The 14,993-nt window shown below is 43.4% G+C and overlaps 2 protein-coding genes across 5 annotated transcripts in view; one reads left to right on the top strand and one right to left on the bottom strand.

Annotated features, from left to right (window-relative positions):
• Nucleotides 1-197: 197 nt before the first annotated feature.
• LOC119004386 (gap junction delta-2 protein) lies at nt 198-2,878 on the top strand. Its single transcript, XM_037071242.1, has 2 exons — nt 198-692; nt 1,494-2,878. Exons 1-2 carry the CDS (start codon nt 622-624, stop codon nt 2,335-2,337), a joined length of 915 nt encoding a protein of 304 aa, XP_036927137.1. The 5' UTR covers nt 198-621; the 3' UTR covers nt 2,338-2,878.
• A 138-nt stretch (nt 2,879-3,016) lies between these two features.
• stxbp6 (syntaxin binding protein 6 (amisyn)) overlaps nt 3,017-14,993 on the bottom strand; it is a 150,848-nt gene continuing 138,871 nt past the window's right edge. Inside the window, exons 7-9 of one of the 4 annotated variants that reach the window (XR_005070190.1) lie at nt 4,381-4,541; nt 4,181-4,252; nt 3,017-3,880 (exon numbers count right to left, since the gene is read on the bottom strand). Coding sequence is in view for 2 of the 4 variants with exons in the window: in XM_037071243.1 (XP_036927138.1) it covers nt 4,181-4,252 (72 nt within the window). In the remaining 2 variants the exon portion in view is untranslated. Of the gene's footprint in view, nt 4,253-4,380; nt 4,542-14,993 lie in introns of all 4 variants that reach the window. The other 3 variants (XR_005070189.1, XM_037071243.1, XM_037071250.1) reach the window with 3 other exon arrangements.

The following is a 14,993-nucleotide window of genomic DNA, read 5'->3' as shown; positions in this document are numbered from 1 at the left end:
ACGTAGAGCCACCCATGCAAAAATGTATAAAGTCAGCGCATGAAAGGCTAAAACACTCCGGACACGACCGTCCGGTGTCCACTGAACGGCGCACGCTATAAACAAATCTGAAATATTGGAAATCAGAAGCCCTGGCACTCCTGGCCGCGCTCCACCAACCTGTCTGCGCGTACGTGACGCATGGGAGGGGGGAGACTACTTAAAGGCGGATTAACGCTGGCAAGACATTAAATCCAACCTCCCTCCATCCAGACGCAGCGCGCAGCCCATCAACCTGATCTGAAGATCGAAAATAGGAGGGCTTATAGTAATCAGCCCTTCAGACTCCCATGACAAGGAAAAGTGTGGCAACGTCGTGGGAGCGCTCGGCACACACAGCAGGACGCTCACTGGCGCTGCGCGCTCAGCACATAACCAACCAGATAGCGCGCAGAGAGACGGAGAGAGACGGGGACGGCGGCAGCATCCCGTGACGGATGCATTTTTTAGCTAAACTCGGACGCTTTGGAGGCTGACAACACCGAGAGTCAGAGAGAGGAAGCACGGGAAATAACGCGCTTTTTTTTTGGAGGGATTTGAAAAGAGTGCCGTTGTGCTCTAGTCTTCTCCGGATGCTCAGAAATGGGGGAATGGACTATACTAGAGAGGCTCCTGGAGGCTGCTGTCCAGCAGCACTCTACTATGATAGGAAGGTAAGGAAAAAAAAAAATCAGGAACAACAGAAGAATCGCAGCAGCCTCCAGGATCGTCTTTAGCATGGTTCCCAGTCCCCCGTTTCTGTCTTGTGCCTCAAGGATCTTCTGTAGCATGGTGCCCAGTCCTCCGTGTCTGTGTTGTGGATTTTTTCTGTGTTGTAGCACAGTTTTTCCTTCTTTTTTTTCTCTCCTCACACTCCTCTTCTAAAAGGAGGCAGCTTAAGTAAAAAAGCAGCTGTCTTTTTCTCAGAACCTGGGATGGTGCTGCGAACAGCCTTAAACCCCACACACACAAAAAAGAAAGAAAAATTCACCTGTCATTTCATGTGTTCATCCATCCACTTATTCATTTGATGTTTGTTGGGTGAGTTTGAGTGGTGTGTGTGTGTGTGTGTGTGTGTGTGTGTGTGTGTGTGTGTGTGTGTGTGCGCGCGTGTGTGAGGAGGGAGTCGGCGTTATCATTTTCCACTAACAAAGCTCAACACAGGTAACAGTCAAAAGGCAACGCCGATTGCTTTCCATTGTCCATTTCAGCCCATTCAATCAGAAAAAAACCCACCGACCGCACAGACACAGGGAGCATTGTTTTCCGAAGAGCTTGTCCCTGTTTCAGCACTGGACAGCTCCCTAAATTCAGCACCATCAAGCAAAAAAAAAAAAAGAAAAAAGAAAGAAAAAAAATTGGCTCAGCAAAATCTCACACACACACACACACACACACACACATACACTCACACACACACACACGTAACCTCACACTTATTTTCACATTTGTTTGTTTGTTTGCTTGCTTTTTAGGATCCTACTAACAGTGGTGGTCATCTTCCGGATTCTAATCGTAGCAATAGTTGGAGAGACTGTCTATGATGACGAGCAGACCATGTTTGTTTGTAACACCTTGCAGCCGGGCTGCAACCAGGCATGCTACGACAAGGCATTCCCCATTTCACACATTAGGTATTGGGTTTTTCAGATCATCATGGTGTGCACGCCGAGCCTTTGTTTCATCACGTACTCGGTGCACCAGTCGGCCAAGCAGAAGGAGCGGCGCTACTCGACGGTCTATCTGACGCTCGACAAGGACCAAGACTCGCTGAAGCGCGACGAGAGCAAAAAGATCAAGAACACCATTGTTAACGGAGTACTCCAGAACACGGAGAACTCCACCAAAGAAGCCGAGCCGGACTGCTTGGAGGTCAAAGAGATCCCCAATTCGGCCATGAGAACTACAAAGTCCAAAATGAGGCGGCAGGAGGGCATCTCCCGGTTTTACATCATCCAGGTGGTGTTCAGGAACGCGCTGGAAATAGGCTTTTTGGTGGGCCAGTATTTCTTGTACGGATTCAACGTCCCGTCGGTGTACGAGTGCGACCGCTACCCCTGCATCAAAGACGTCGAGTGCTACGTCTCCAGACCCACGGAGAAGACCGTGTTCCTGGTGTTCATGTTCGCGGTCAGCGGGTTCTGCGTGGTGCTGAACCTGGCGGAACTCAATCACCTGGGGTGGCGGAAAATCAAGACGGCCGTGCGAGGCGTGCAGGCTCGCCGGAAGTCCATTTACGAGATCCGAAACAAGGACTTGCCGAGGATGAGTGTGCCCAATTTCGGCCGCACTCAGTCCAGTGACTCTGCGTACGTGTAGTTAGGGGGAAGGAGGAGGAGGAGGAGGAAGAGGAAGAGGAAAATGTGTAAGAAAAAACAAAAAAAGAAAGAAAATTATAAACATGATGGACATGATGGACAGCTCCGCACGCCTAAATATCGTGTCATGACTTTCAAAGAGTGGGCAGATTTTTTTTGATTTGTTGGGTCTTTTAAGGGGGGAGGAGGGGGGGGACTCCCATCGGCAAGCGTGGGATCAACACGTTTGTTTACTTATTTATTAATTGCACTGATGCAACTTTTTAGTAACGTTTATACTCAACATGTAAGATGCGTAAAAATGGAGACCGTGCTAACGTGTTCACATATTTACTCCCTTTGTGGGCTGCTCTGTTGCTACTTGAAGAGAAAGAGAGAGGGAGAGAGAGATAGAGAGAGAGAGAGAAAGAGAGAGTAAATGCAAAAATTTGCACTAAGAGGTGAACACTTGAGGGCCTGACCTTATCCAAAACGTGCTACTGACCTGAGGGTGTTTTGAAGACATGTCTTTTTGTTCTCTCCATCTATTTTTATCATTATCATTATTTTTTGGCACCAACCGTATTAAATGGCACCATACACACAGTGGTTAAAGGAAAACAAAATCTATCATCATCCAGATTTATATATGCATAGATACAAACCCTTACAGAGTTGAAAACACATCATTCATGTTTTTCTTTTTTTTTTGTTGCCTGTGTTGCACCACTGACCTTAAACATATGTAACCATTCCATTGCTTTATAGCTGACTTGCAAAACAGTATCTGGTGAACATTTTTGCTGCAAACGCTAACGTCTGTGACTTCCTTAATTTTATTGACACACCAAAGCGCCCACTGCTTTTATTTGTGAAGTGTTTCTTTCTTCTTCTTGCTTTTTTTTCTCGTGTAATCAAGTGCCATACTTGTATATAAACATAATATATATGTATACATATAAATATATAAATATATAATAACCATCATGAAAGCTGATTCCCTGCTTGGATTATGCTAAATGCCGCCCAATTCTTTTTTTTTTATTTGCTTTAAATGTATTTGTTGTGATTTAAAATGAAGAAAAAAAAACAATATAAATGATATACAGTTCTCTATGTTTTATTTTGCAAAACAAATGACTGGAGAAAAAAAAAAGAAATGCTACTTTTTTTATATACAAAGAAGTAAATGTTTCTCCCCAATCAAAGCTGTTGAAGAAAAAAAAAAACTGGAAACATAGCACAAATTTGAGATTTTTATCAAAGAATGGGCAATATGAAATCTGCTCTGGTGCTACAGTTTTTTTGTCATTAGGATTGGTTTTAAATGTAACCGAAACAGACTGGAAAATAAATTAAAAAAGCAAAGAATCTTTTGTTTTCTGTGGAAAATAAAAGTGGGATTCATGTACACCAGAATAAACGTGTGGGGTGCAGTACTTTTGTGTCGGCTTGCTCCAGCTTGTGACTGACCCATCGCACAGCAGATATATTCATATATATTTCCGAGGGGGGGGGTGAAGTTTTTGCCTTGGTGCAGTGAAGATGTTAGCCACACCCACTCTCTAGAAGGAGGAGAAAAAAACAGAAAGAAAAGAAAGCACTGCAGGACACACCTTGTGCAGGATCTCATCACTCTGCAACGCTGCTTCCATGAGACACATCAATACTTATGCTCCATAACAGCGTAGCCTGAGGGAGAACTTTAGTCTGTATGGCACGCTTTGAATCTGCCCTCAGCCCCTTATGGTGCAGTGCCTCTCTGTGAACTTAGTTTTCTGACTTTCCTCATACTCTGCAGGAATGACAAAAAAAACCCCAAAGAAGCCCGTAATGATCCTGAATACCGAGGGAGCTGCCCTTACTCATCCCTTCTTCTCTGGGAGAAAAGCAGCCAGAGCTGACAGGAAGGTTGTGCGCTCTTCGTGAAGGTCAAACTGAAAAACAAAAGATGGGGAGGGGAGGGAAAGGGAGAAAGTGGTCAGGAAGATGCCAACACGAGAGAGGAAGGGAGTGAGACAGAAATAAACGCTCAGAGAGATGAGGTGAGATATTTGCAGCTGACCGTCGCAGGTAGATCTGGGAAAAGGGGGCCGGTCTCCCCCACTGCCAGGATGACTCTGCAAAAGCTGGGGGTGGGGAGGGGGGTTCGAAAGAGCGGCTGCGGCACCGGCACATTCGTCTCCCAACTCAGCAGGGACCCTGAGATTTTTTTTCAGTCATGAACTTGAAAAAAAGAAAAGAACGAGAGAAACAAGAGCCGTTTGTCAACTTTGCTCTGATGCAGTGCAGCGCGCGCCTGTGAGCATCTTCATCTCCCCCTCTTTTCTTTTTCTGTTGCACATGTTCGTAGGCGTTTAAATGCCTAAGTGTCGTTCTACAGAACATTCAAAACATCACAGGAATGAAGAAAAATTGAAAACCAACTGGTAGTGTACATCTACAGTACAGCGCTTAAAAGCAATTGTTAGAATTGTTTGATTCATTTTTTTCTGCAAGATTCAACCTAATTTCAAACTCAGGCAAAAAAGGGCAAAATTATTGGGGTATGTTCCAATGCAATTACGCATGCTGCCGTGCATTTACATCATGTGAGTATTGCAGAGCTCAGCAGAGATCACACTGTACCTGTGCATCTGCAATTTTTGCAGTCACGACCGCCAGGTTAACGGCCACAGGAAGGGCATTTGGCTAGCGGATGATATGTAAAATGTGCACAGAGATTGTCAGATTTACATGAGAGATGCAAACGTACTTTACATAGAGACCAAGTCGTTCTAAGGCATTTATCTGCTGGCCCTGCCCATCCTGACAACTGCAGAGGAGCTCATCAAGGCTGCACGCAAGCTATTTTAAGACTACGAGACAAAAGACTGCAGGAACACCTTCAATTTCATGTGATTGCAGGTGCCCAGGATGAAGGCAGACACTTTTCGAGACACGTATACCCCTGTAATGAGTCAACGAAGGAGAGACACCCCGGTATTAACAGAGAGGTCTTCTCCCGGGATGCAGACTGTAGGAGTGGAAGGTGCATAGCTCATACACAAACAGCAGTGTGGGCTACCTCATCACACCTGTCCACCGTCATTAAAGGAAAGTCTTATTAAAACTGCAGCACACATTAATTTGTAGGGGTGTGTGATTTACAGGCAGCAGATCATCTTAATTTGAAAATGTCCACCCTTACAGAAAAGTGCACCCACTCCTAGACTTCTTTCTTCTGCAGCTGAAAGAATTTCAGTGTATATTCATTTTTCATGCATGTGTATCCCAACATAAAGCATAAATATTCAGTATTTACATAAAGGCACTAAGAAGAAAAGGTTAGGGAGTGTGTTTTTAAATGAGTATACAGTAATGTGATATAATATTCTTGGGTCAGCAGGCAGGCTGTTCCAGTTTAGTAAAGAAACAAAGCTGTTTATGGCTGCTGGATAAAATGTTAGAGTCACCAGTATCATCTGAAGAACATTATTCAAAGAGTCAAAATCTGACAGGTGCAGCTTGAAAGTAGCAATAACAGCTAAAATTGCAGCAATATAATTGTGTACACAGTGGTTCCTGCAAGAGCTCAACCGATAATACATTTCTGGGGCTGATGTCAATACTGATATAAAAAGAATTTCCAATAGCCATATATTTTCTGCAAAGATCCTTCCAATGCGGTTATGAAACACACATGACAAGGATGTTTAACAGAGGCAGGATATTTCACAGTTTAATGATAAACATTACTGTTTAAAATGACACCAGTGGCCAGACAAACGTCACTGGGAAGTTTATTACAAATAAAAACTATTACTTGCAGCATCTTTTTCTGCGTGTTAACCGCTAAAAATCAAGCTTTCATATTGGCAAAAAGATACTGATATGTCTGTGATAGGCAAATATCGGCCGGTAAAAACAGCCCCAATGACATATCACTCAAGCTCCAATCCTACGCATTTTTATGTCATATTACCACAATCTGTAATACCTTAGGTCACAATTTGACAAGATTTTGTCTGATCTTACAGTAATTTCATTGTTTGGCACAGTTAATGTCTACGCTGAATGGGAGGGTGATGAAATCTATCAAAAAAACAAAACAAAAAACAATCGCACATTTCATTGTAATCATCTCCGTGTCCAAAATTAAATGATGCCTCATTTTTAAGAGCGCTGGGTTGAAACAAGATGACGATAGTGCAGTATTACACGTGCATCTGTTTGTTAGTCAAAAACATTTTGCCTTAAACATTAATCATTTAGATGTTGTATCAAATATTGAGTAAGATTTACGGTAGCAAGTACGGCATTATATATTTAGTCACAGAGTAGCTCCAGGCCTGAGTCTGTCCAAAGGAGGAAGGACATCTAATAAAGATTTAATAAGTATAACTCTTTGTTTTGTGGTTGGTCCCTCTTGAGAAGGACAAAGAACTTTGCCTTTTGGGTTTGCAGATGTGGAGTGCCATGACCAGGATGTGTTTTTATTTGAGGGACAAGGCCGGACCGGCAGACATGAGTGATGGAGTTGGAGCGCTGACACCTTTATTAACAATCATGGCAGCCGCCTTACATCATGCTGACAACTCCCCCTGGAATAAAGTGTTAGACGAGGACAGTTGAACAGGTTCCAGAATACCATCAAATCAATCACAAGACAGCTCAGGAAAATGTAAACCCCTCAGATCGTCTGGTGTCATTCTGTGTATTTGACATTTGTAACTTCTGGTCTTCTGATATTATATTCAAATTGAACACACCAATAGTATGTAACAACAAATGGAAATGGAGAAACCTACACAACACCGTCTTTTTCTTGTAGCAGCTTCTGCTCCGTGTGGCCTTTCAGAAACAGATTATACTGGGACTTTCACCTGAGAGTGAATCCTGCAATCCCGCTGACCCAAAACAAGCATGTCCTCCCAATTTCCCCTCTTTCACCAATCTGAAAAGAGAAGGCTGGCTCCGGGGGAGCGCTCCTTTAATTCTGCCTTTTGCGCAGATTACTGCATGAAAGGGGGAGAGCACAACACAAGAGAAACAGTGAATGTGGGTCTTTTTGATCCACTCAGCCAGAAGCAATGAAATTAGCCTGGTTACTGCAGCACATATGCACGGCATAGCATGGCATAGGCAGATATGGCAGACACTGAAACAAAACACACTTGATGTTCGCATCCATGTGTGGGAGGTGGCGGTAACGCATTTTGCACGAGTGTGACCAAGTTTCTAACTTTCCGTCTGCCAGGGGAGCAGAAGCATCCGCTTGGTTTCTGGCTGTAAAGTAGTTTTCTCTGTCTCCAGCCACAATAGTGCCTCTGCCTCCTCTCTGCTCTTGCTGCACAGCGGTTCAGACAAGCTGAACACCAAACTTCCGTGATACGATCTGCGCTTTGGGCGTTTTGTCCTGAAACTTCCCCATTTTAATGAAATCTTCCACAGTACAAGGACAAAGAGGACGAGGGGGGAACATTTCAGTCTGAGTGGAGGGATTTGGCTGGCTGGTTTGGTTGGTGGTTGAGCCCATGCAGGCGGATTTGGTTGAAAATAAGCACTGGCACTGAAAAAAATATACCTGACAGACCTGACAGCAGATTAATTTCTCATCCATTTTTTAATGTGACCCCTGGATTAAGAACATTAGGGGATTATACACAGATTTGTCAACCAGAGGATCACAGTGGGACAGCTAGCACCTGGGCGAGGACATAATGCACCCTAACCCAAAAAAAATAACAAAAAACCTGATGTGATGATTTTTAGCCAGGTAGGTCAGTTTAGGATAGAGTTAGTTAGGGTGAGGTTAGAACTTCGAGAAAGCGGCCCGGTAACTTCCCCCCGTTTGCATTTTTACTAATTATTTCCTCTGCATTCAGCATTTTCCTGTTACAAGGCTCGAGCATTCGCGACTCTCTTTGCCATAGTGCACCAACTTTGTCTGGTAAAGTCGTTTGTCACTAATGCAAAGCACACCCCCCCGGCCCCCCGCCCCCCACTGCAGCAGAAAACAAACAATTTCCTGCCTCTGACATCTTTAACGTCTCTCCGGTGGTGACAGTTCATTCTGACACCTACTGCTTGTTCTAACTTTCCATGCCCACTCGCCTCCTCTGCATTCTCTAATAGTCTCGTACGACACGCTGGCCCCATCGACCCTGATAAATGTTTGGGTTCTGCACCATTACGCAGCCAATAAAAATCAGAGGCTGGCAGGTCTTAATCGGACACAGTAGTGTTTCGCCAGGGCCAATTGGACCTCGCACTGATATAGGAGGCAGAGAATAGCTTTCGGAAAAGATGGAAGAGACACAGATTCAGAGGTATGGAGATATTAATTTACAGCTCCCCACGCCGGAATGCAATCATACACCGAGAAAGAATATGAATCACTGCTGTGTATTACGGGGCGCACAGGGGGATGGAAGATAATACTCGACTTGTACGATTTGTGGCTGCGGAAATAAAAGGGACTACCTTTTAACTTGTCTGCGTTTGCAGCTGTGATGCCGCTGTAACAAGTCCTAATGAAACGCAAACAAAGAGGAGGAGGAACAAAAGAAGTCACACAAATATCACTCGCTTTGACGGTGAATTCGGTGGCTTAATCCCAGGGGAAGTGTAAGATTACACAGAGTGGGTAGGACTCGCTGACTCCGCCACAGCTGCTTGATTTGTTCGTCATCTAGTCTACCTCACTGTGGTTTTACCTTTGGACTCTGTGTGAACCAGCCTCAGCGCTGTCTGCTTTATTCTCCGATTTTCCTGAGCAAATCTCTGTTTCTCGCTTCCCTTCCTCATTTTCCCGCCTCCCCTTTCTCGCTTCCCTTCCTCATTTTCCCGCCTCCCCTCTCTCACTCCCTTCCTCGGTGTTGCTTCTGTTCTCGCCCTTCCTACCTCTGCTACTCCTTCACCCATCCCCCCACTCCCGTTCTGACGCGATGCCACTTTGCCGCGAATCACGTGGTCGTCGTTTCACCGAGCGAGCCCCAAAGAAAAAGGTATGAGATCACACTTTACATCTCAGCTTCCACTTTTTTTCCTTCTCCGTTCTTATCAATGCAGCACTATTTAGATGAAGTGCTATTCGGATCTTGAGCCAAAGCTTAGGGACAGAATAGGTGGAGGATTCAAGGTAAATATGGCTACAGGTTTGTGGTTACAGCAAATGTCTTTTGAAAAATGAGCTAAAAATGAAATAAAAATTGAGTCCTGCAACTTGAACCTATTCACTGCAAAACAGTAATCACACGTCAGAATAGGCTGGATTTACCATAAATAACGGTTTATCATTTTACCATATCATTTTTCCTTAAGAGCAAAACAGCCATTACAGTCAATATTTGTTGGATGGGAAGGAGACAGACCGAGTTACTCTACTGACTGGCTTCTGCTTGTTGAGTTTGTTTTTACGATTTGCATAAGCCTCCTTTATCACGTACCAAGCAAGTATTCGTTAAGGTGTGTAGTTTGGCTTGCACGTTACCAATTCTTTTGAATGATTCGATGACCTGCTGTGTGGTGCTGTTGGTATGCTTTATATCAAACAGTGTTTATAACAGTGTTTTGCTTGTCTAATTTACACAGGAGATGCAACATTATTAGAAACTTCTTGCAGGGATGCACTCAGGCCTCACCTCTTCTCTAAACATTTAGTAAACCAATACTGTCAGCTAATCAGCTAAAACTGTGAACTCTTACTCACAACCAAATTGTTATCCGTTAGCTCACCTGTGTTTTTGTTCCAGAGAAGTATTCATTTCAGGACTGTACAGGGTTTTTCTGGTCTGCAGTGGAGAGTGAAATTACACCTTTTTAAATGCACACTTCTGGGAATCCTCCCGTGTTCGACCAGACGATCTCAAAGAGCGAAACTATTTTGTTGAAAGGCTATTTGGGAGCGCTCAGCCAGTTATTGTAACATCTTACAATAAACTGTGTATCCTCCTGTAAAACATGAGAACCACATCACACTCTCCTTTCAGAACAGCAATATCACTCCATAGCATGAGGAGGGGTTGTGTGTTTAAACATGCCTTTTCATCTTATACTGCCTGTGTGCGTGAGCTCTCGAGACAGCTGAAAGATGACTTGAAAGCAAAACCCGTCATATATGCGATATCAAAACTCACAGGGGTACCAGCAATCTGTCTGCTTGATGGAAAACTTTTAATTGAAATCTCTGATCCTTGTGCATCTTGGCGATACGATGCAGATGGCTGAACCAACCCCAAGCTGCCCGGCGACCGCGGACCACAAATTCTACTGCTAGTGAGTTTGAATGCAGCGTTCATCCAAGATGACCTATGCTGGGGCACACATACTCAACACACTCACACACACACTACCCATATTTCCCATAGGCCTCCAAGAACACATGCTGAGCCGCTCCCTTCTGCAGGGCTGCTGGGAAATTTATGTAGCAACGTATGCTGGCGTTGTAGTTGCTGAGGCGTTAATTAGACTGAGAAATCTTGTCTTAGACCCTCCCTCCAACCCGTCCAGTCTCACATGCACACCCACCTTTCCCCACACACCAGAAGCCCATCTCTGCGTGCCAGAAGATGTCTTAGCTGTATAAGCCACTTGAAATGTGCGCGTGAAATTCCAGTTGATCAGGAGAGATCAATTGTAATCGGAGTGTCATTAATGGTGTAAATTTGTGACTTGGACCGGATCATAGCAGCCGGTGTTTGGCGCGCGCAAACTGTTGACAGTGCTAATGATTCTCTGCTATCTCGTGCCAGCTCGTCTTTGCAGCCAAAAGGTAACACCACCACGGTTTCATGTAATAATAATAATAATAATAATAATAATAAGCTGAATTCTGATGCTGCAAGAATCAATAGAGTAGATGAGCTACAGTTGAAAAGTATTATGTATAGTAATGCTAGTAATAATGAAGTGGAGAAAAATATTTCCTTTTGAAATGTAGTGAAGTAGAAGAATAAAGTAGTAGTAAAGTAAAAGTACCTCAACATTTTACTCACGTACAGTACATGAGTAAATGTATGAAGTTACGTTCCATCAATGGAGAGGCGCATCAAAAAATCATTACAGAGGTGGCAGGACCAGTGTGGACCTGCAATGAGGCCACTGAGGGCAGAGGAAGGTGCTGTATCTTCAGGGTGCTGATGCAGTGGAATCAGTAAAGAAATGGCTTAATGGTATTCTGGGATCAATACACCAGCAGCAAACAGATGGGCTCTACCTGCTGAAGGTCTGCTTCTCCCGACTTCAGCTGATTTACGGTCTCACACTGCAAACAATGTCTGTCTTTACAAGCCATTTAGCCATTGGAACCCTTATTTTCTTCCGCCGAGAAAGCTGTTATCATGAAAAATGGCAGCTTCGCACAGGTTAGTCAAGTGTTACAAAGAGTCTTGAGGGCACTGATTTGCTCATGACAAGTGCAATGTTTCCCACCTTGGGCATCTGACCAAACAAAGCTATAAAAACGACTCCCTTGACTGCCTAGCCAGGTTCCATTTCCACACGTGCACTTGTTGTTTCGCCAGCGGTACTTTCCCCAGTAAACAAATCAAGCCATTTGGCTCGCAGTTGGATAAATAGCTCATAATTGTGTTCTTATTAGTGTTTGAATACTGTAAGTGGCCTACAATTTAAAAAAATAAGTCTTCCTGCCAATAAGATACCTTTTTGTGATGCACATATTTTTCTAGGTTAATGCAGTCCATAATCAAGAGCTCATCTGTGCTGTTGTCTCCCTTTTCTCTTGTCTTTTGATCTCAGGAAACTTGATCTGATTATCCTCCCCTCAAAAGGGACTGTGTTTACTACAACCTGCAGTGATCGGTGTCCTCTTACATCAGGAAACACAATCTCCAAATAAAGAGGTTTGTCTGTTTTTATTGTAAATCCCAGGTCATTACATATGAAATAAACATCTGTTATGGAATGTATGTTGGGGTAAAAAGAACAGACAACACATGGTTTACAAGGCGGATTGTGTGGAGTGTTTGGGACGTGTAGCAACAGAGTAAAATGTTCAATTGATTTTGAATTTGTGGATGTGAATCAAGCGCACCAGTCTGAGAGGCATTTTGGCAATTTAATTGGTTTATATTTAATCTGATTTAAACTGTGATTCAATCATGAAAACGATGATCTATGAAGCACTAAGTGATCACATGAGCTAATGCTGACTTCATTTATCATTTATCAGTATGGATGTGCATTTTTTATCATGCATTTGTATGTGAATTAGACCATGATGAGTAACATGTTAGTCATTAAGATACCTTATGTGCTAATGGGTTTATTTCAATGATGGTACTACATTTTTAAATACGACAGCACAATAGCTTTGGGCAGTCCGAAAGCACTAGTCGCCATGGCAGCCTTAAAAAAAAAAGCATCATATTTTGATTATTTTCTGTTTAGCTGTCAGGTATCCAAAGATGGAAACTGGTTTAAAATCCATCCCCAGTTGTATTGAACTGTCTCTCTTTCTATTATTTCCTTGATTTTCTTTCCACTGGCATGATAAAAGGGCGCTTTTGGTGCCGTGCCTTTCCAGTGCAAGCTGCTCAGGCTCAGGCTAGTCTGAGAGCTCTCCCATTGCCTTAGGAGGCACAACTGGAGACAAGCTGGTCTCCCTCCAAACAGAGATTTGGGTTCACATGACCTGAGCGAGCAGCTGTCCCCCACAGTCCTCCCCTGCAGCATCACACGCTGCAGAATGGGAAGGTCCTCTGTGCAGAAGCTCTGCTCATGTGCGAGCCGTGGTTTGAACAAAGCAGTGCCCTCTCTCCCCTCACACACACACACACACACACACACACACACGCACACACACACAAATACAGACCCACATGATAAAAACTGTGCCCAGCCATCATGCACAGAACGCTGTGTACTCCCCACGTTGATGTACAAGGCTATAGAATCGCCTCATGAATATTAAGTTCTGGTTTGTAGCTTGCCAAGTCCTTGCTGAGATTGCAGAGGAAGCTTTTTAAAACAGCCAGAAGGCATATGAAGTAAAACCATGCATATTAAATATTATTTTATACAGTAATCTGTTCCACTTGGGTGAGAATTATCAGTGCAAACACACACATCACACTATTAATTGCATGAACAAAGAGCTTCTTCCTATCTATTTTTCAACACTGAAGCACCTAAAAAGTTGCTTTCAAATTTCAAGTATTTCTTAAAAATTATATTTTTTGTGACTATATTAGCAGCAGTCAGTTAAAAGACACAATCTATACTTATGCTATTGTCAACAAATCACATGAAAAGACCAAAACAAACAATATGTTCTATTTGTTCCCACCGAAAATGTAAATGTTTAAAAAGAGGTCACGACTATAAAGCCTTCTTTAATCTTTGAAAAGGCAGAATAATTTCTACTGGGACACTGTAATTTATAGCAAAATGGAGTAAAACCTGTATTTCTTGGGGACTATTTTCAGCCACAGTGTGTGTGGAGGATTGACCTAAAAATAAACCACAGTTCCCATGTTCATAGTAATGAAGGAACATCGCTCCGAGTAGCAGTGCAGCTCATTAATGTGTTTTTAATAGTATTTGGCCAACAGTGGAGGTCTAAGGCACAGAGGAATAAGCTGCACCTGGGTTTGGCCACACAGCCGACACTTGTTAGCAGGTTACATCCACTGCTGCTTCGGTTTTTTTAATGGGTTTGTTGAAAATACGAAACATATACACTATTTGGGTGGGTATATAGGGGGTAGGGATGTATATCAAAATAACTAATAGCAAATATAGAGAGTCTCATGTCAAAGATCAGTCTGAGAATTTTTTTTCAAGTACATAGCTTTTTAGAGGTTACTACTAGACTAGGATTACATGCTTTAATACAAAAAATACTGTCCCCTCTGTCTGAAACACTCTGTCTAACTCCTGTCTCTTTAAGGCCCCTCCCTCCTGAATATCCAGCCTGCTCTGATTGGTCAGTTCGCACAAGCCTGAGCAAGCACTGCTAACAACAACAACAGAGCAGCTGTGCTACACCAACTCTAAGGTGCCATACTAGCAGCTAGGCATTAAATTATGCCAATGTGTGACATGGCGATGTAGTCCAATATCACAAAGTCATGGAATTAAAGGTGAGATTACTGACAAGCTGTTTCAGGCACATCAGGAGCAGTGTTTTCTTTACCTTTTTACCTTTTAAAGACCCTTTATACAAGCAGAGGAACTTATGTAAAACACCGAAAGAAAGGGAAAGAAAAAAGCATTGCAGGTCTCCTTTAAAGTTTGGCCGATGATGGTTTGTTCTCACAATGCGTCCAAATTCTAGGAGCACAAAGCTCATACAGTGATAAACATTTAGAGGGCCTTTTAAAAACTGTTCGAGCTGGACGTGGCTGAAGCAACGGAGACCCTGGTGGAGTTGCCGCAGATTGTGCTCCTTTATTGTCCTCTTTGCCTCCCTAGACTACCTTTCCCCTTCAACCTCTTGCACATTATTAACCACTCAAAAAATCCAAACATGCTCCATGATTGCCTGCAAACATCAAACCGCAATGTTGAGTGCCTCCTGCTGCAATGAGGCCTCTAACAGTCCGACAGCAAATGGATACTATATGTCTTGGAGACAAAAACACCGGCCTCCTCTCCCACAGAATGCCGCTGCCCAGCTGATTCATGTGACAATCAAGAATTCAGCTGCCACCCCGGCTCATGGCCTGCCGTAAC

This window comes from Acanthopagrus latus, chromosome 16, assembly GCF_904848185.1.
Source record: "Acanthopagrus latus isolate v.2019 chromosome 16, fAcaLat1.1, whole genome shotgun sequence".
Classification (NCBI taxonomy): Eukaryota; Metazoa; Chordata; class Actinopteri; order Spariformes; family Sparidae; genus Acanthopagrus; species Acanthopagrus latus.
The sequence above is the reverse complement of the archived record's forward strand: the minus strand, read 5'-3'. Positions and strand labels throughout refer to the sequence as shown.

Excerpts from the sequence above, each read along its gene's own strand:
- LOC119004386 (XM_037071242.1), top strand. The coding sequence starts at position 622 with ATGGGGGAATGGACTATACTAGAGAGGCTCCTGGAGGCTGCTGTCCAG. Across the intron at positions 693-1,493 it reads CACTCTACTATGATAGGAAG|GATCCTACTAACAGTGGTGG; the intron begins GTAAGGAAAAAA and ends CTTGCTTTTTAG.